Source organism: Arachis stenosperma, chromosome 8 (genome assembly GCF_014773155.1).
Source record: "Arachis stenosperma cultivar V10309 chromosome 8, arast.V10309.gnm1.PFL2, whole genome shotgun sequence".
NCBI lineage: Eukaryota > Viridiplantae > Streptophyta > Magnoliopsida > Fabales > Fabaceae > Arachis > Arachis stenosperma.
The window spans coordinates 24,763,146-24,784,500 of NC_080384.1; the positions used below are offsets into that span (position 1 = coordinate 24,763,146).

Here is a 21,355-nt window from a genome sequence, read left to right on the forward strand (position 1 = left end):
CTTGTTATGCTTTTATAACGCAGTTTTGCTTAAAGGCATTCAAGTTGAAAAGCCGAAGAGATTCATCAGGATTCAATGTCTTAACTTCATATATATGATCTGCATCAGCTGTAGCAAGAACATACTTATCTCTTGTTGTCACTATGATTCTGCTACTTGCCTCAAACCATGTATGTCCTCCACATAAATCTTCCATTTGATCTGAATCATTGACATCATCAAGAACAACAAGAACCTTTGTTCGACTAAGTTTTTTCTTGGCAAAATTAGTTATCCCACCAGGCGTGACAAAGGAACTTGCATCTTCTTCCTTTAGCAGTTTGGAAAGAAGTTCTGTCTTCAAATGATCTATACCATATTTCTCAGCTCTTTCTCTTACATTGTTCAAAAAGCAAAATCCTTCAAATCCATCACACAATCTATTGAAAACTGCAGTCGCAAGAGTTGTCTTACCAACGCCGCCCATGCCCCAAAGGCCAACAATAACAGCTTCAGATTCCATGCACAACGATACTAGCTTTTCAATTGGTCCATGAATTCCAACAAGACCCTGCAAATCACCTTGGGGTGATTGGTTTAACCTTTGTAAGACACTTTGACAATTTCATCAACAAGGTCAGCATCGTTCCTGCATAATGTATAAGAGGCAAACTTATTAGTATTGTTGTTGTATTGTTTAGTTTAATGAGAGAATGTATTTATCCCTTCCATTAAAATCTCATTTATCAAAATATACCCTAATCTAATAGTGTAGCAGAAGAAACAAAATAATCTATGAAAAAGAAACACTGACCTGAAGCTTGATGACGGTGAATGGAATCCAGACAAGTTGGCAGCTTCCTTGAGAGCATCTCTCCAGATTTGCACCCTGTCTGCAAACCTCACCTCATGATTAGCAAGCGCATGGTGATAACTTTCCTTTTGGCGGCGCACCCATGATGGGTCTACATTATGGAAAATAGGTATTATAATTTGACCATTTTGTTTCCTGCATTCCAATATTTTGGCTAGTTCTTCCAAACACCATTGGGAAGATGCATAATCCTGGCAGAATATGATCAAAGCAATTTCTGATTGTTCAATGGCTGCAAGGAGTGAGTGCAATATTTCAATTCCTTCTCTGAGCATGTAATCCACGTATGTCTTGATGTGCTTGTCCTCTAAAGCCTTGCGCAGATGGCTGAGAAAACCACGGCGAGTGTCTGTGCCTCTGAAGCCAAGGAAGACATCATACTTAATAATCTCAAAAGAAGCATGCGCAGCCATATCCTCTTCCTTGCAAAAATTATCGAAGATCACACAAGTATCTGCTTCATCAACAAACATACATATAAATGACAGGACCTAGGTGAGACAAGAAACTAAGGAGAAATCGAATGAAAATTGTAACGATAAAATTGTGTACAATCTAATTAAGTTGGAGACAAATGATGAAGATCAGAACAGAGGCTGAGGCTGGAGGAGATTGTAGCAGTGTGAGTAGAGTGATGTTTGTTTAGACTTTAGATACATTTAAAAAATTGACAAAGTAAAATCATGCTGATGTACTCATTATTTGTATAACAGTATCTTTTATGTTCACACTTCACAGTAACCAGTACTCCCATTTTAACAATAACTGTTACTAGTAACCAATAGTCCTATTTTAACTTGTTGGATAATTGATCAAGTTTGTTTAAGATAAAGTTAAATTGATTCATCATGCATCATTCTTCAGGAGCTTTATAAAATAAAATTGCAAAACTTGATCAATCTAAAATGTCAGTCGGAAACACATGCATATATGCACATATTAGGTGTTTTAAGTAGAAACAAAAATTACATTGCCAAGACATTCCTTGGCTCTTGCCTATATCACTTGATACATTTGTTGTAAGCCATTGAAGGTGCCCTATACAAACTGAAGCGACTACACTTTTAACAAACAAAATTCTAGAAGTATACAACTATACATAGATCTCGATACTTTTTCTGTTTTGTTTCTAACTTTCTATATATAAAATGTTGAAAACATATTAGCGGAAGATGACTGATCAAGGAGCTTACAGAATCCAGCTACATTTTCACCCCACCCAGGTCTTATCCATTGAAAGAAGTCAGTATGGAGGATGCACTAGACATTGCAGTGTAAGCCCCGAAATAACCTGTGCATGAGAAACAACCAAAGATCAACTGATATTTCATGAAAGTAAGACTTCAAATTTTGACACAATCCTATTTAAATCTATAATCTTACAATATAATCATCTGAAGGTTTTTCATATTGAGCTCTGAATCATCCATAAATCACTTATCCTAGGCTTCAATTATAATTAAACCTTGAACACTTGTATTATGTGTGGTCAAGTTTATTAGCCTGATGGCGGGTGGAGTGTCGTTGACAAGTGGATAGCGCATTCATCAATTCATTATATGAAGCAAGATCAGGTATGAATCCCCTATCCAACATCTCATTCACCACTGACTCTCCCTCTATTTTCTGGCCCTCTCCTGTGTATCCATTAACCAAAATTTTATATGTCACGTCATCCGGTTCCAAACCCTTGCTAAAAGCAAGTAATCTTAATTTATTTGCTTCCTCTGTTTGTCACACCTTGCAAATATCCTGAAGCACACAATTGAAAGTAATAACATCTGGTATCATACCCTCTTTAAGCATCTTTTCCACCAATCTCCAAGCTTCTTTAGTCTTCTTTGAGCTTCTCAACCCATCAATCATCACAATGCAAGCAATCAAGCTCGGCACACATCCTTTCTCCCACAACTCATAAATTAGCCCCAATGCTCTATCAACATCTCCATTCCCACACAGAGCATCCACCAAATCAAAATAATCATACCCTTTAGGCAAAACTCCCCTTCTGGAGAAATCAAGTAACAGCTCACACGCCTGCGAAACCTTTCCTTTCTCGGAAAGCCCGTGAACCAGAATCTCACAAGTGACATTGTAGAACTCGCAACCCAAGTCAATCATCTCATGAGCCATCCCAATCCCTTCTTCAACCTTTCCCTCCCTAAACATCTCCTTAATCAAAGTGTTGAAAGTAACCACATTTGGGTCACACCCCATCTTTCTCATCTCCTTGAACATCTCCAATGCCAACCCAAACTTCAAATTCCTACAATAACCACTGATCAAAATGTTAAAAGTGAACAGATCAGGCCTAACCCTAACCCTAACAATCTCATCATAAAACTCGAGAGCCCTATCAAGCATGCCCCATTTCACAAATCCATGAATTATGATATTACAAACTGCAACATTAGGCCTACCGTCGATCAACCTGCACATGGAACGGAACGAGGAGACAGCTTCGTCCAATTTGCCGGCTTTGCAGTAAGCGTGGATGGCGAAGCGGAAGATGGATTCGGTGTGGGGGCAGGAGAAGATGAAGTCGGAGCAGGGACAAGGGTTGGAGGCGATGAAATCGAGGAGGACGCGGAGGTGGTGGACGCGGTGGGAGAGAGCTAGGGTTTGGGCCATCCAATGGAAAGTGGAGTGGGTGTGGCGGAAAGAGTCGACGAAGGAGGCCCAGGTGAAGACGTGAAAGTCGTAGTGGGAAAAGGAAGGGTGGTGATGGAGCTTGGATTTGAGGAAATGGAGGAGAGATTCCGGGGTGAAAGGTGGGGAAAGATGCGTCTTGAGAAAGTTGAGGAGGCGGTGGTATTGGGAGTTGGGGATTGGGGTGAGCAGTGGCGAAACTTGAAATAAAATTTTGGGGGCACATAGAAAATAATTGTCAAAATATTTTTGATATGGACTCAATTTAGAATAAGCTCGTCTAATTTTATTTCTCTAGTTTTGGTGATATTACCAAATTTAAAGTCGTTTTTCAGGGTCTTGTTCCAAAAAATTAAGGTCAAACTTATCATATGTAACTTTTTGAACTTTTAAAAGTTGTATCTCACTTTTTTTGCGATTCACTAAAGTAGAAAAACTATCTACATGTGTTGATATTGTAAAAATTATATGTTCTCCTTCTTAAATATTAGTCATCCTCTTAAAAAATGCATCAATTCTTTAATTTTTCATTATTATTTTATAATAAAATTTGAATATATATCCTGTAGAATATATAAAGAAGAAGTTAGAAGAACAAATATTAAAATTTATAATATTTATTGAATTTTTTTATCAATTTATACAAATACAATAATATTAATACTTATTGAATATTCAATTATTTTTTATCATATAAAAAATTAAATTAAATAAATAGTAAAATATAAAATAATATTAAATTAAATAAATAAAAATATCTAATTTTTTATATTTAAATTTAAAGGTAGAAAGAGTGTTGCTTATTAAATTTATTAGGTACTTTAAATCATAGTAAAGTATTTAAACCAATTGAATTATTTTTTATCTTTTAAAAAAGTACTACTAATTTTTTTATAAAAAGTTTGGGGGGCCATAGCTCTCCCTTGTCTGAACTAAGCTCCACCACTGGGAGTGAGTGTGAGTGTTGATCTGGCGGCGGAGATGGGAGAGGAGGGTTTGGAAGAGGCGACGGTAGGTGTGGTGGTGTTGCTATTGGTCTCAGCATTTTCTTCAACCCCATTCCTTAACTTGCTCTGTTTCTTCCCTGACCCCGAAACCTGCGTCCAAATAATATGTTGTTACCAAAACAGAAAAATTTAGGCGAGTGCTACGGTGCTGAAACAAAATTTTTTCAATACCTAACCTACTGAAATGAGGTGATGACAAGAAGAGTTGGACACGTATTGCTATTATTGTTACAGGAGGAGACACAAATTACAGAACAGCAGTAGTAGCAGGAGTTGTATTGGAAATATTAAGTAGTTATTAATAATTAAATAAAAATAACCTTTTTTATTGGTTTTTGTTGTCATTGAACATGGATATGCTATTTTCATTTTGTAGTTGGACCAAATTATTCCAAAAGTGAACCATCGATCAATAATAATAATAATAATAATAATAATAATAATAATAATATATTTGGATATGGCATGATATTTAGAGCATGTAGTAGTTATTTGTAGTTTTGTACATGAAAATTAAATAGGACCACGATAATGCTATCATAGTAATAATGAATTAAAATTATAAATCCCAGTAAAATAAATAAATAAAAAAAATTAATAATAATAATAATAATAATAATAATAATAATAATAATAATAAAATCTTAAATTCTTCTATTATTTTATTTTTTTTTTTACAAATTCATTAAACCTTAAAATACAAATTTTTAATTAAGAAATTATCTTTATTATAAAAGATAAATCACATAATTTAAGCATATATATAAAAGTCTAAAATAAAATAAAGAAAGTTAATAAAAAAATAATAAACAAATTAAAAAAAATGTGTTCGAAAAATTATAAACTCTAGCTGCTAAATCCTAAACTCTCTAAATTCTCGACAACAAATTCTAAACCTTAACCCTCAATTCAAAATCTCTAAATCCTAACTTAAATCTTATACCATAAACACTAAACTACAAACCTAAATAAAAAATACTAAATAAATAACCTTTAACTATAAATGCTAACTCATAAATTCAAAATTATAAATCACACTTTCTATTTTATCAACAATAAACACTAATTTCTTAACCCTAAATTCGAAATAATATCATATATAGTAAAATATTAATAAAGATATTTTGTATCACTTTTTTAATTAAAAATACTAAAATTTTAATATTTATTGTATACAATCTTTTAAATTAAAAAATTTCTACTAAAACCTAATATTTTAAAATGTCAAATCTAATATTGTAATGAGTAAACGATTTTCTAATTTTTATGTGAGGATAATTTTGTTTCAAAGGATTTATTAAATAATATTAAAGTTAATCTAAAATCTTCTTCTATTGTTTAGCTAGTAGTCATAAAATTATTTATAGATGTATACCTATAATTTTCATAAATTGCATTCTTTTTTTTTTTGGCCATACAAATTAAATTATGTGAATAGACTAACATACATTAACATAGAATAGACATATAACTAATTTTTATTCAGGACATATACATAATTTTAGCCTTCAATCAATTTATTAATATGAATTATCATTGTTTTTAAATCCTATATATATTCTTCTTTTAGTTTTATTTTCTTAAAAATTTACTATTCTTTTAAACTTTAAATGACTCATTAATTACTTTGTATTTATTATGCTCTTCAATTTTTTTATAAAAAAAAAATATTAAAATTATCAAATCACAAAATACTAGCAAAAATATTTTTTTTTTAAATTTCTAGAAATTTTTTAATTTAAAAGATTATATACAATAAATATTAAAGTTTTAGTATTTTTAATTAAAAAAGTGATACAAAATATTTTTATTAATATTTTATTATGTATGATATTATTTAGGATTTAGAGTTAAGAAATTAATATTTATTGTTAATAGAATAGAACTTGTGATTTATGCTTTAGAATTTATGAATTAGCAATTTATGGTTAAAGGTTATTTATTTAGTATTTTTTATTTAGATTTGTAGTTTAAAATTTATGGTATAAGATTTGAGTTAGAATTTAGCGATTTTGGATTGGGGATTAAGGTTTAGAGTTTGTTGTTGAGAATTTAGGGATTAGAATTTAGCAGCTAGGGTTTATGATTTTTCGAACATATTTTTCTCAATTTGTTTATTATTTTTTTAATTAATTTTATTTATTTTATTTTATACTTTCATACATGTGCTTAAATTATGTGATTTATTTTTTATAATAAAAATAATTTCTTAATTAAAAAATTATGTTTTAAGGTTTAATAAATTTGTAAAAAAAGATAAAATAATAGAAAGATTTAAGATTTAATTTATTATTATTATTATTATTATTATTATTATTATTATTATTATTTATTTTACTGGGATTTATAATTTTAATTCATTATTACTATGATAACATTATCGTGATCCTATTTGATTTTTATGTACAAAACTACAAATAACTACAACATACTCTAAATATCATGTCATATCCAAATATTATTATTATTATTATTATTATTATTTTGGCCCAAAATAATTTTTTATCAACAATTCATTTTTCAAATAACTGGGTCCAACTATTAATAATAATAATAATAATAATAATAATAATATTATTATTATTATTATTATTATTATTATTATTATTATTATTATTATGGTCCAAAATAATTTTTTATCAACGATTCATTTTTCAAATAACTGGGTCCAACTATAAAATAAAAACAGCATGTCCATGTTTAATGATAATAAAAACCAATAAAAAAGTTATCTTCGTTAAACTATTAACAACTGTTTAATACTTTCAACAAAATTCCTGTACCACTGCACTACTCTGCGTTTATGTCTGCTCCTGCAACAACAACATTAACACGTGTCTAACTCTCTTTATCACCACCTCATTTCGGTAGGTGCTGAAAAAATTTTGTTTCAGCACCATAGCATAACCCATTTATGGGTACTTATGGGGATTATGATTGAATAGTAGATAGTACGCTCCATGTGAATGTTACTAGCTACTTCTCTAAAAATTTATTGTTTGCAAATAATTAAAGAAAAAATTAATTAAAATGAAAATACCAAAAATTATGATATATTTAAATGTAGTTAGTAAGAGTTAGTAAGAATATGTTGTGCTAAATTTGAGCTTATTTGGAGTAGTTTTTATCAATTTGTATGAGAAATTAAGAAATAATGATATTGCAGCATCCAATTACCATTATTATTCATTGCAGAAGAAACTAAAATGGCTTCTTTTCCTTCCATTACTTATGATGTTTTCTTAGCCATTTGGTTAAGGCTTTCAATCAAAAGCAAATTGAAACATATGTAGATTACATGCTGAGGGAAGGAACTGAAATATCACACTCACTCCTCACAGCCATTGAACAATCTCAAATCTCTTTGATCATATTCTCCCAAGACTATGCTTCTTCTACATGGTGCTTGGATGCACAGGAATGATGCTGAATTCATTGAAGAAATTGTGAAACGTGTGTTGCAAAGGTTGAACCAAGCATACCAATGTGATCCAAAAGAATTTGTTGGAACTCATGAACCAATTGCAGAACTAGAATCAATATTATGCAGGGAATCGAAAGCTGTTCTTGTTATCGGACTTTGGGGCATGGGAGGTATTGGTAAAACAACTCTTGCAAGTAAGATTTTCAGCATGAATTTCAAGGTATATATTTTTTTTGGAGAATGTAACGGAGAGAGTTCAGAGATATGGCATGACTCATTTGAAGAAAGAGCTTCTTTCTAAACTACTAGAGGAAAAACATGTAGACCCTTTTATCATGCCTGATGGAATAACCAATTTTGCCAAAAGAAGACTTAGTCGAAAGGGAATTCTTCTTGTTCTTGATGATGTCAATGATCCAGACCAATTGCAAGATTTATGTGGGAGAGGATTTGAGTAACAACTAGGGATAAACATGTATTACTTGTTAAACAAGTTGATCACATACATTACATGAGGTTAAGCCATTGAATGATGATGAATCTCTCAAGCTTTTTAATTTGAATGCCTTCAAACAAAACCATGACATTGAAAGAGACCAAGCTCATGCTGAGCTAACCATCAAGCTGGTTAACTATGCTAATGGCAATCCATTGGCCTTAAAAGTTTATGGAAGAAGCAAAGAAGAGTGGGAAATTCAGTTTTTGAGAATTAGTTGTTCTTGGACGAGGGACGGAAAATGTCTGTTGCGTGTTCCTCAAGGTATTGAGTCTCTTTCAGAAGAGTTGAGACTTTTTGAATGAAATGCGTGTGCCATTTAAAATCTTTGCCATCATCTTTTTGTACTGAAAACCTTGTTAAACTTATGGGAAGAGTTTTAAGTATACCGAAAACACCAGTATTTCAGTTATTTTAACTGTTAATTTGAATTATAAAAAATATATAAAATATATATTAATTAAAATTAACCGTAAAAACAACTGAAACACTGATGTTTTAGTACACTTGAAATTTTTTCAAACTTATGGTGATGGATAGCGGGTTGGAAAAGTTTTGGGATGGTGTCCAGATGTAAATTTTTTCTGCTCTAGTTAATCTTTTACTCTTTCCTTCTATTATCTATGTGTTAAAGTTTAAAACACAGCTAAAGATAGCCTCTACATTCATTCTTAACTTTCTAAATTTCTAGCATAATTCTCTACCATAATGAAATGTCAGCTTAAGTGACAAAATTATCTTTTAATCCTTTCATTTCTAATTAAAATACTTCTCAATCCTTTTATTATGTAATAAATTAGTGTTATTGACATTAATAAGGGTAATTAAATTTTACAATTGTCTTTTATATTCAATCATTTTAATCATTTTATTATGTAATGAATTAGTGTTATTGACATTAATAAGGATAATTAAATTTTACAATTATCTTTTATATATTAACAGTAACTATAATTGTTACTTTAACAATCATAAATAAAAAAAATGGTGTTTATTCAACTAACTTCTTTGTGCAGGTGGTGCAGGCGGAAGTCCTATAGGAGAAAATTACAAATTATAGTTTCACTAGTGCTGTTTAGAAAGGGCTCGTCCCACCGAAAATTGAGCTGTTTTCTTAGTTTGTGTTGATAGGCAGAGTGAATACCAAGGATAGGCTTTGTCGATTACATGTTATTAACCAGAACGACATTATGTGTGTTTTCTGTTGTAAGTCTGTGAAAACTACTTTTCACTTGTTTTTTGGGTGTGAAATCACTTGGCAGGTGTGGTGTGCGTGGCTGCGTGCCTTTGGAAGGGAGTGGACTAGTGGAGCACTCCAGATACGCTAAAACAACACTTTGAAAACGGGACGCAATTATCAATAAGAAGGATGACAGAAAGAGGTGGTTCATTGAGTTCTTTGCTATTATCTGGACAATCTGGCTAGAAAAGAATGCCGGGCTCTTCCGAGATCAGGCCTCAAGTATGGTAGAGACCAGGTTTAAGGTTTCTAAGGATTGGAGTGGTAGTGACCCCCTTAGTTGTTGATGGCCATGTCGAAAATGACTAGAGGTGAGTTGGTGTTGGGTAGTGAGTTACTGCTTGTAGTTTTCCCTCATTGCTCCACTCTATTGCGTTGAGCTCTCTTTATTTAAAAAAAAAAATAACATAGATATGTATACATCTAAATCTAAATATATATCTCTAATTCTAAAATATCCATTTATATTCATATAATAAATATTCTAAAAAAATTGAATTTTTATACTATATTAAACAGAGTTCAAAATAACCTCTTAATAGAAATTATTTTTAATCTTTTTATACTATAGTATTTAGATATAATTTAAAAAAAATAAATTATAGTGACTATTCAAAAGAATAAAAATAATAATATGAAATTGAATAAATAAATTTAAATTAAGTATTTTTGTAATTTTATTAAAATCTAATTTATGAATACATCATTTAATTTTATAATTATTAAATTTTAAATTAATATTATATCTATTTTATTGTCGCGCAAGGCATAGTCTCCATATACTCAATTAAGAAGTTGTGGGTTTGAATTTCCTATCTTTGGTTAAAAAAAAGGCGCGGATTTATTTTAAGATAATGAAATGAAAAAGACTACTTAAGTAAAAATATTTTTATGCAAAAATAATATTTGATAACGATTGAATAATTTGACATATTTAATATAATATATATTAATATTTTAATATAAGTAGATAATTACTTCTTATATATGTCTCAACTTGCTTTTGGTTTAAAGACTTGCCCAATCCATAAAATCATTGGGTTGGAGTCTTTCTTTAAATTCAGGAGAATAATGAAAAGGATTGGCATCATCCCCTTCATTGGAATTGCTATCATTCTCACCTACCCTTTTATTTTTACCAAATTGAATTCATATACATAAGCTTTGTATTTATTTTCTCTAACTCTCTTCCAAATGTAAGATGTCTAGTTCAATATCTTTGATTTGGACAACCAAAGTGAGTGTGTGCCTCTGAAACTGAGCAAGACATCATACGTAATTTCAGAGAAGTAGCTAGTAATTGCTAGCTTAATGCAGTGAAATGACTGATGATGAATACAATTCTTGAGTGGCGATCAAGTATCGTACTGAAATGTTTTATAGTCTACTTTATTTATTTAACCAAACCTGAAACATACAATCATATGCTATCCTCAAGCGAAAAAGGTAATCCTTTTGGAAATCAAACTAATCACATTGTTCTCAAATTAGTTTTTCCTTATCACTCTCGTTGACCATCGGATTCGAAAAGAATCCCATTATTTTCTTCCCAAGGGCAAGGAGCAGGGACATCAGCACACCACCAGTTGTAGAGGAAGACTTAGCAGAAGTTCCAGTTTCATCGCAGTTTTTCTCGGTGCTCTTTTCCTCTTCTTTCACAAAGTTCAGCATAAGAAGCTAAAGGAGAAATTTCAAAGTTAGTAGAATGTACAATCACATTACAATTTAAGAAAGTAAGTTAAAGAATAAGTCAAAAATTAAAAATTAAATATTTTAATAATAAAATTTTAATATTATATCATAAAATTATTTGTCTAAAAAATGTAAAGTAATAGAAAAAATCATGCCAAATTGCAAATAGAAACATGCAGATATGCATATACGTAAAACCTTACACTATCCTTAAGTTGATGAATTGCCATAATAATTGCACGATAATAGAATCTTGAAGAGCACTATACTTATACTATACGGTACTATTTCCATATGCAGCCACCAATATATAGCTTAGTAGTTAGTACAACATGCATGTTATTTATATGCATGACACGAGTTTATATATATGTGGCTGATGGATGCGGTGCACATCATGCATTTTGAATTTGGAACTATTCATTTACTATCTATATCTACATACTATTCAATATTCATCGATCATGGTGCACATCATGCATTTTGAATTTGGAACTATTCATTTACTATCTATATCTACATACTATTCAATATTCATCGATCATGAGTACATTAATATTTTCTGATCATTGTTTGGGACTTGGGAGCCTCAATCATTGGTTACATTAGTACTATATATACCTGTTATCTGTGAATGTATTAAGAAATAGCTAGATAATAATAATGCTTTTGAAGTGATTAAAGTGTTTTATGTAATTTGAATTGCTTAAGTTTTGATTGATATATCATTTCTGTGGCTTATCTATCTATCCTGTATTATCTACAGTTTTAATATGATCAATTATGTTCATTGTTGTTTCACAAGTTCCATAAGGGATATTTTAGCAACTTAGCAGTAAAAAATATATATCATCACATTTAGATTTCATATTCATATAGTAGGAGTTTTTCGGATGAAAGTCCTAACTCATAAACAAGACAGAATTTTCCACACACACAACTGTCATCTCTTGCTATTATTTGAAAAGTGAAAACCAGAAGCACATTATTCAAATATAATGTAGCACATTACTAATACACATGATATATAAGACTTGAAAAAGCTAAGAAACCACACATTATTAATTCATTATATTATTCCCTGCATTTAGATAGAGATGCTGTTTGGAACTCCTCTAAAAGTCAACCCTTCATTGCTAGTAGGATGAAGCAGAGTGTATGGCAATTCAACTGGCCCAATTCTATTACTCAGTCTCCCATCTTTGTTCTTCTCTGTTAGCTTCTCCTCAATCTCACTCAGTTTGTTCCCAAATCTCTGAAATGCTTCTAATGCTCTTGAATCAAATGTCCAATGTGGATTATCCCTCTCTCCAAGATACACCTCATCAGAAGCATGCTTTGATAAGATTTCTATGGTTGTAAGGTCAATAAGAGTCTCCAATTTCGGTGTAATTGTTCTCAGATAAGCCTTTTGGTGACTCTTCACCATCTCTTCATACTCTGCAGTGCCTTGTTCAGGAAGCAATCTTCTGCTAAGTGTTGGACGGTTCAGTATAAGCCCTCCATATGGATACTGTCCAAAATTAACGGCTGCATGGAGCGCTGACGCCGTCCATATTATGGTTGTGCATGATTCAACTAACTCTTCAACTGTCTGCATCTTTGGCCACCATGGTTTGTCTTTCAAATCACCATGACCTACCTCAACAGCTTCTTTCCACCAGTTGTGGAGTTCAGGGTCTTTTTTGAGATCATTGTCTGTTGGATAGTACAATGAGACATAATCTTGGACCCATTTCTTAATGGCAAACCATATCTCTAGTCCATCAACAGCATAAGGGTAGTCTTCTATTACAAGACGAATTCCATAAGGAGAAGATGAATCCTCCACTGCCATTCCTCTAAATCATCCAACATATAAAACATGTTCAGTTCATGTTTATAATAGAATGAAGAGTTCTATACTTTTATATTACCTCTTGATGAGATCAGCAGGTAGTGCTTGATCAGTGAAAACCCAGTTCTTATAAACAGCTGAAGACATCTCCAGAGAAAACTTGGAGGGCAAGAAGGTTCTTTCTATTATGCCATCAGAATTAATCAGATTCTGCCTAGCAAGTGCATTGATGTTCATAGTGTCACGGTAGTGTGGAGATAAAAGTTTATAAATTGGGTGAATCACACTTAGCTGTCTATTTGTTGCTATCACAAATGGCTCAATAACTGCATGAGTATTCAACCTATAAACACACACAAAAAAAAAAGAAAAATTAGGACATTATATTCTGGTGATTGAAATATGACAAAATTTTAGTTTATACCAATGGCTCATGAGTTGATGGTAGCATGAGTCATTTACTATGACATAAGCTTTGGCTAGTAGCCAAATTGTGCTTTCAACACCTTCCTTTGCAGGTAAGATAACTTTACTGATAGCACCTGATTTATCTCCATCAGGATCTGGCAAGCTTAATTCAATGGCCACTGGCTTCAATGTTCCATCCTCTTTCAGAAAAAGGATAGTCCTAGTGGCATATGCTTTTGCATGGGTCTCATTTATTCGCCTCACATATGGCATGAACACATCATGGTAATCTAATATAAACAGTCTCCGACCATTAATTGCCTGTTGCATAAGTTGAAATTGATTTTAATCACTTTGATTCGCATTAATAGAACAAATATATTGTAACTACAACTATATATTCACCTCTTCTAGTGAGCACCCTTCAAGATCAAGAACTTCTGCAGGTATCTTACTGTTTTGATCACCATAGATTGTGGGATCCAAATTGCTTTTTGGAGGAAACTCCTACCATGTTATACAACAGGATACTATGTGAATGAAGATAAAAAAGATTGTGATCCTTCCTTAAAATTACCATCAACTCAATAACTTACTTGAAGACTACGAATCATGCAAGGATTTACACCAGCAATCATTTCTCTTGCGAATTCTTCATCAGTCATCCATGCAGATTTATTCACTGCTCATTCAACAACAAAAAGATAAGAAAAAACAAGTACTTCTTCAACAAAAGCTTGAGATTTTCTCACAGATACATTGATTTATGACCTTGAATGATGTGAGGTGGTGGAAACTTGAGGACTTGTTCGCCATCGGTTCGGAAGAGTTCTTTGATGACGGGTAAGGGGCTAATTGTGCTAATTACTTCCGTAGGTAGCCTAATTCCGCCTTCATAGAGATCACGAACATCTTGGAAGCTATCAAACTCATTTGGGGTCAAATTCAAATCGAACACAGATTCAAAAGCTGGCAGCACATACCGAGTCAAAAATTTTATTGAATTTGCAAGGAAGTCCGAAGATTTCAAGTGTCCAAAGTTTTCATCTCTAGGAACATAAACATCCCCTGGTTTCTCACTGTTAGGATCTGTTAAGTAATTAACAAATTGCAGGGCATTAAAATTTGAATCAAAAGCAAAATGCATAACAAGAATAAGAATAATACCAACCATTTCTTGCAGGATATCTACCAGTTCTTCCCCTGCGAGGGTAAGGGAAAGTGGTAGAACCTCCAAGGATGGGGCGAGCATGGTTTTCGTTCCGATCCGGATTCCCCAAATCATTGTAGACATCATAATCATAAATTCTTTCATGCTCCTGACGCTCCCCTTTTCCATCACCTCTTAAATTTTTCAGGTCTTCTTCTCTGTACTTAACAAGTGGAGCTGGTGTTTCACTTGGAAGATATGGCTGCACCCCAGCATTTATCTACATTAGTTCAAGAATTAATTTGATAATTGATGATTAAATAGATAGGTACCTTGTTGGAGAAGAAAATGCGTGGGGATTTGTAGAGTTTAGAGTTGTAAACCCAAGAGTTGCAAACAAAATGGATGGTTCCTTGGTTTGGAACATCTTCAAGAGTTAAGGTCTTGAGGAAAAACTCAACTTGCATATAGTTCTTGATGTAAAATGCACCAGGGATTCCCATGCTATCGTCCCATTCAAAATGAATGCTGAATGCAGATTCTCCAGCTCCTAAGGTTGGTAACGACGCAATAATACCTTCCAGAAATGTATCCTTTACAACTTTTCCGTTGCCATTCTCTGTATCAGAATGATGAACAATGTTATATATTAGTAAATATTATTATTTTTGATCAGTAATAATTTGTGGTAGAAACTTAGGTGCAGTCGACTTCACGTAAAGTTGATATTTGATAGCGGTTAGATAATTTGACTGATCTAACGGCTCTTTAGCCATTAACTTCACATAATTTGTGCTCATATTTTCATATTTACAAAAATTTTGCATATAATTTACTTTTATATTTACCAAAATTTATATAATAAAACAATACAATTTACGCTCATATTTTTTAAAAAATTACTAGGTCTCAAGAGTTTCTCGTTATTGATTATTACCGTCGGATTGAGTAGAACTGATGAGCTGGAGGGAGACACTGCGGCCTAAGAAGGCGGTGAGGGCGTCAACGGTGGAGCCAATGACGTTGATGCCGGTGCCAATGAGGCCTCCGATGTTGGCGGTGGCAGCAACATCAGTAAAGGTGTCAACGTCCAGGACATTCTTGCGCATCAAGACCACAGTCCCTTTGATCTTGTGGCCTCGGTTGAGCATTCCGGCTACCCCTGAAAACATCTTTGAAGTTTGAACTGTATGAAGATTTCAGAAGAAGGAGGAGGATGAGGAAAGCAAGATACTAGGCACTGGTATTTATGGCGGGAAATGACCATGCATGCAAGTGCTAGGTGTCAAACACACTCGATGCATAAGAGGATAAGATAAGAAGCACTTGCCATGCCCAACGCATGCAATAATAAACAATTCTATTTCTCATTGGGAATTGTTTTCCAACCCATAGTGCAAAATTGTTTTACGTAGAGATTCACATTTAATATATATATATATATATATATATATATATATTGGGTGTTAATTTTGTCCCGTTCTTTGGGTGGCCTCAGACCTCAGAATCAGTATGATCCCAACTTATTATCCTCTGTTGAATTTCTTAATAAAACTTTTCATTGTGTGAATACAGACAATATGTGATCTTCGTGTTCTCTTCACAATGATCTTTGCTACGTTTTGCATTTTACGTGATGCACGTGTAACTGGAGCCGCAAATGGTTGAAATCATTCAAACGCTGTATCCAGAAATCATGCTCTTGTAAAAAGTAAAACCAACCTCCATAATATTTCCTCATAATCCTTTACAATCATACCAAGGCAAAAGAAAAAGTAAAAACCAACGGCAGGGGTTAATGTCAAAAGTTGTTGACCGGTATATATAAGTAAATTTGAATTTTCCTTACTAAGACGGGGAAATAAGGTTTTTAACACTGAATTCTCTGCCATAACCATTAAACAGAGCGTTTCCTGTGTCCTCTAAGTTTTTTTTGTTTTTAATTTAGTATCTGTTCGTGGGAAATACTGCAATGTGCAATAGTTCTAGACAAGCTATGCTGAGGATCTCGCATAACAAATATAGGGCACCAGTTTAACGCCGATACAATGTGCCTACTAAATATTCTGATGGCATGCTAGAACCACGTCGTATAAGTATTTAAGTAGCCAAATCAAATCTGAAATCTCAGTTAAGCTTCAAGTTTCATTTTCCGTTGAGTTAAATCTCAAAATTGTTTCTGAACTTGCAATCGAGCCTCAAATTCATCTCTCAACTTAAAACTACTCTAAAATTATCCTTAAACTTAGCAACGGTTGTTCCTAAAGTATTTTCTGACAAATATTCGCGAAGGGAGTAATGACATATATAAAAGGAAACCCTGATGGACAACTAATGGCTATATTTCATAGCAATTACAAGAGGTGATGGTAGTAGGAATGGTGGTGATGACAGTGATAAGAACCCGAAGAGAATAAAAAAATTTTCATCCAAGCACGTCATCAATCCGTTGCCAGAAAATATCTCATTAAATTCGGAGACAATTTTGAAACAATTTTATCGGAAAACATCTCAAAGACAAATGTTATTAAATTCAAAGACAATTTAAAGACAAATGTTATTAAATTCAGAGACAATTTTAAGACAATTTTAAGTTGAGGGACGAATTTAAAATTCGATTGCAAATTCAAAGACCACTTTAAGATTGAACTCTTTAAAATTATTGAACCAACCATCTCCATTTGGCCCAAAAACAAATCAAACGACAAACATTCTATCACGTTATTTTACATTCTTCTAGAATTAGTGACTCATAGTGTAAATATCATTCTATTAAGAATTCTTGCATTTTGGAAGATTGGATAGATACGACGAGCTGTAGGTAAAATTCCTTTATATATATATATACATACGTGACAAGAATTTAAGAATAGCAATGAAAATATACACAATACATTTTTCACCTTCTTCTTCTTGTGTCTTTGCTAATATTTGTTAATAATTAACCAACGTTGTGATTACTTTCTAAGCTACAAGGAAACATGACCATATATACCATAATATCAAAGAAAAAAGAAAACACTTCTCCAAGTTTATGCACGAACCTGCTAAAACAAAACTAGCAAACTAACTTGGGTCTAAGGCGAAACGGGCTTTCCTTTACACACAAAGTTTTGGAATTCAAACTGATAGAATAAGAACCAAATATCATGAACTAGCAAGAGGATGAACAGAAACAACCAAATATCATGAACTAGCAAGAGGATGAACAAAAACCAAACTGCCGACACAAGATATAGAACATATACGTGCAAACAAAAAATTCCCGAGTGCTGTTGCTAGGCGCTTAGGAAGAAATATATGAGAGGTATAGCCATCCATCAGAACCTACAACAATCATCTACAAAGACATTGGTTAATACTTTTATTGCTTCGGTTTGAGCTGAAAACTTGTTCAACTAACAAAGTAATACACACGAACTCTCCAAGTACCGCACAAAAATAGTTAGCACCACTCAAATCATGAGTTCAAACATCTAACAGAGTTAGATATAAGATAGAATCTGTAGATGGATGACCAAACTCAGACACAATATCACATTAAAAGGATATTGAAGTCCTGCAAAGCACTAAATGTGCCGATATTATTTTCTCTGTTAAATGGTTCCTAAAACATTAAAATTCTACTAGTTAACGCTTACAAGAAAAAACGTCTCGATATATAATAGAGAACCATTTCCTTATTCCAACTAATCACGACTCACCTAAATGCAAACTTAATTGCCTATTAAATTAAATACATACTAAAACAAGGATAACATTGTTTCCTAGCTGCCCATCAAGACATACAATTCAAACTATATGCATTAGAGTAACATCAGAGAAACTGCATCATACTCTGCACAAGCACAAGCGCACAACACAAACAACAAATTTTCTATGCTAATATATATATAAAATCCAGCTCTACAGCCATCCATATTATTCATTAGAGTTTGATTCGACAAATTATATGGTTAGCCTTAGCTATTAATCAAGCTGGAAAAAATTAAATTCAAAATATCAATGGTCTTTCAACAGCAACACCGCTGCAACTCACATTTTGCTGTAATCATCTATGTTTTTTTTTTTAAATATGAATATATCTCAATAATTAACCGCTCAAAATTGATAGAAGCAACCCAAAATAAAAAAAAAAAATTTAAAGGCTCACGCAAGATGTGCGTAGCGTTTGAAAGCCTGCTTAACCGTCACAACAGTTCCGGCCACCACTACTCCAACTGCGCCTGCCACGGCCGCAGATCTCACGCCTCCCGAAATCCTATACAGCGCTCCGGTGCCGAGTCCCGCCACCACGCTGTTCCACACGTCGTCGGTGTCTCTCGTTTCCGTCATCGCACTCTCAATCCCGGAATAGAGCAAGCCTATGATGCCGAGACGGTTCCCCCAAGTACGTCCAGTGTGGCCGGAAGAGTTCAGAATACGGTTGATCCGGAGCTTGAGCGTGTCGCCGGACTCGAAGGATTTGACGCCGTCTACTAGGCCTCGAGCGCCGCCGCCGATGGCGCCACCGAGGTAACCGCAGCCAGTGTAGAAGGTGAGGTTCTCACCCCAGGATCGACGCTTACGTTCAGCCTCCTCGATGAAGAGGTACTCCGGCGAGGATGGGAGCTTGTAGAGGTTTTGATTTAGAATCCCGAGGTCCTTGTATGGGTTGTAGAGGCGGATTTCTTTCTTGGAATCGGAGTCTGGTTCGTGATCGGGGGGCTGGTACGCCATAACAGAGGCTTTCGGACTCTAGGGTTAGGGTTTCGGAGCTGAGAGAAACGGTGAAAAGAGGATTTTGAAAGAGCAACGATGCTTTGTTTTGAAGCTTTGCGTTTTTTTATGCCTAATCAAACCGCTATGGCGGCGCGTTCGGTGTCCGGTTCAGTTAAGTCGGTTTGGATTTTGGACCTTAGTCGATTTCAAACTGAACATGTGGTTCTTGGAGGACTTTTTTCTGACATAAAATTAAAAATAAAATATTATTTTCAAAAATAAATTATTCTAACTTTAAATTTTAAATTTTTTTTTTTTTGAAACTCAACCAAGTTCGCTATATTAACCTTATGATATTATTAAAATTAATTCAACTAGCTATCTTTTAAAAGTTGTACAATATTCAACCTTTTATTACAATAATTTTAAAAAAATAAAACAAACACATCTAAAAATTATAAATAAATTTAGTATCTTTTTAAAATTAAATACACATTCAAAATAAAAACTAAATAAAACTGAAATTTAAAATTTAAATATAAATTTTAAATTTTTTGTTTCAGATTTAATATATTTAATTATTAATATATTACAATTTAAATACACATCCAAAAATCAAATTAGTTAGAATTCAAAATTTCGAATTTAAAATTCTAAAATAAATCTTACACCATCTTAAATCACTAGTAAAATTTTTACGTAAAGATCCAGAGCTGCAGCGCCTCCCCTCCTCAACTGTGACCACTTTCGTCTTCTCCCGCGTTACGCACTTTTCTGCTACGATCTCCTCTTTCGGCGACGCGCACTTCCCCTGCGCATACCCCTACACTTCCTCTGTGTCAATACTTAATTTTGGATGTGTTTATGTTGTTAATTATGTTCTTATGTACATATATAAGTTTTTTTACATGAGTTTTAGATGTGTTAATAAAATATTTAGAGTACATTTTTATAATTTTAGATGTGTATTTGAGTTTAATTTTTTCTGTGTTCAATATGTAATTTAGAACTATATTAACAATAATTTAGATGTGTTAATACATAATTTTGAATGTGTTTATGTTGTTTATTTAATTTTAGATGTGTTTTTAACATGAGTTTTGAATGTTTTGAATAAAAAAAATAATTGAAGTGTGTTCAATTGATTTTGAAAACTTCACTGATTTTTTAAAAATTAGTACACGAAAAGTTGTTACGAGTTTTATGGTTTAGTTTGCAAAAAATTAATGTATTGCAAGTGGTTACAAATTTTACGGTGATAAGTATTCAAAATAAAAATGGTTCCTTAAAAATAGGAAATATGATTAATTAAAAAATTAAAATAATAAAATATTAGATTTAAATGTTGAATAAAGACTGAATTTTGTTGTACAAGTAGCATTTTCCTATTAAGATACGCTGCACCTCCAGGTAGGAGTGAATGCGGATCCGATAGAATATGGCAAAAACTTCGATCCGATCCGCACTCAAATTATCGAATCTAATATCCGTGATTTTTAAACTTGGATTCGATCCGCAAAATATATAAATATTTTTAAAATTTTATTTTTAATTTAAAAATATCAATAAAATACTATTTTCTACTCTTTTAAACATGTTTACTTTTACTCTTAAAATATCATTAAACATACTTTTCTTAAATAATAAAAATAAAATAATACAACGTATATGATAATTATTAGTTGAAATAAAACATAAAAATAATATTATTTATTTATTTATTTATTTTTACAGATCCACGGATATGCGGATACCTACAAGAAATCCGCAATTCGATCCAGATAAATACTGCGGATATGCGGATCGGATCCAATCCATGAATACCTCTAACCTCCAGTGAACGCTATAAAATATATAGAGTTCGTCGTACCCCCAACAAACTTAAAGCTACTTCTATA

The 21,355-nt window shown here is 32.6% G+C and overlaps 4 protein-coding genes across 4 annotated transcripts; all 4 read right to left on the reverse strand.

Moving 5' to 3' along the window:
* Window positions 1-576: 576 nt before the first annotated feature.
* LOC130945620 (TMV resistance protein N-like) lies at window positions 577-1,326 on the reverse strand. The gene is made up of 2 exons (XM_057874326.1): window positions 794-1,326; window positions 577-628 (listed from the first exon to the last, which is right to left on the reverse strand). The coding sequence occupies exons 1-2, from the start codon at window positions 1,324-1,326 to the stop codon at window positions 577-579; spliced, it is 585 nt and encodes a 194-aa protein (XP_057730309.1).
* Window positions 1,327-1,670: 344 nt separating this feature from the next.
* Window positions 1,671-3,659, reverse strand: LOC130944815 (pentatricopeptide repeat-containing protein At2g36240-like). The gene is made up of 2 exons (XM_057873355.1): window positions 2,237-3,659; window positions 1,671-2,144 (listed from the first exon to the last, which is right to left on the reverse strand). Exon 1 carries the CDS (start codon window positions 3,482-3,484, stop codon window positions 2,588-2,590), a length of 897 nt encoding a protein of 298 aa, XP_057729338.1. The 5' UTR covers window positions 3,485-3,659; the 3' UTR covers window positions 1,671-2,144; window positions 2,237-2,587.
* An 8,634-nt stretch (window positions 3,660-12,293) lies between these two features.
* On the reverse strand, window positions 12,294-15,968 carry LOC130944855 (seed linoleate 9S-lipoxygenase-2-like). The gene is made up of 9 exons (XM_057873420.1): window positions 15,694-15,968; window positions 15,089-15,375; window positions 14,778-15,018; window positions 14,378-14,695; window positions 14,203-14,288; window positions 14,012-14,113; window positions 13,623-13,927; window positions 13,278-13,541; window positions 12,294-13,202 (listed from the first exon to the last, which is right to left on the reverse strand). Exons 1-9 carry the CDS (start codon window positions 15,926-15,928, stop codon window positions 12,449-12,451), a joined length of 2,592 nt encoding a protein of 863 aa, XP_057729403.1. The 5' UTR covers window positions 15,929-15,968; the 3' UTR covers window positions 12,294-12,448.
* Window positions 15,969-18,646: 2,678 nt separating this feature from the next.
* Window positions 18,647-19,570, reverse strand: LOC130943601 (mitochondrial import inner membrane translocase subunit TIM23-1-like). The gene has a single exon (XM_057871543.1). It carries the CDS (start codon window positions 19,473-19,475, stop codon window positions 18,906-18,908), a length of 570 nt encoding a protein of 189 aa, XP_057727526.1. The 5' UTR covers window positions 19,476-19,570; the 3' UTR covers window positions 18,647-18,905.
* Window positions 19,571-21,355: the final 1,785 nt, after the last annotated feature.

Bases quoted from the DNA above. Each gene is read 5' to 3' on its own strand.
- LOC130944855 (XM_057873420.1), bottom strand. From the start codon at position 15,928: ATGTTTTCAGGGGTAGCCGGAATGCTCAACCGAGGCCACAAGATCAAA. The intron at 14,289-14,377 runs GTCATAAATCAA...TTGAATGAGCAG, and splicing joins ACCACCTCACATCATTCAAG to TGAATAAATCTGCATGGATG. The intron at 14,114-14,202 runs GTAAGTTATTGA...ATAACATGGTAG, and splicing joins GCATGATTCGTAGTCTTCAA to GAGTTTCCTCCAAAAAGCAA.
- LOC130945620 (XM_057874326.1), bottom strand. From the start codon at position 1,326: ATGTTTGTTGATGAAGCAGATACTTGTGTGATCTTCGATAATTTTTGC. The intron at 629-793 runs GTCAGTGTTTCT...TACATTATGCAG, and splicing joins TCACCGTCATCAAGCTTCAG to GAACGATGCTGACCTTGTTG.
- LOC130944815 (XM_057873355.1), bottom strand. From the start codon at position 3,484: ATGGCCCAAACCCTAGCTCTCTCCCACCGCGTCCACCACCTCCGCGTC.
- LOC130943601 (XM_057871543.1), bottom strand. From the start codon at position 19,475: ATGGCGTACCAGCCCCCCGATCACGAACCAGACTCCGATTCCAAGAAA.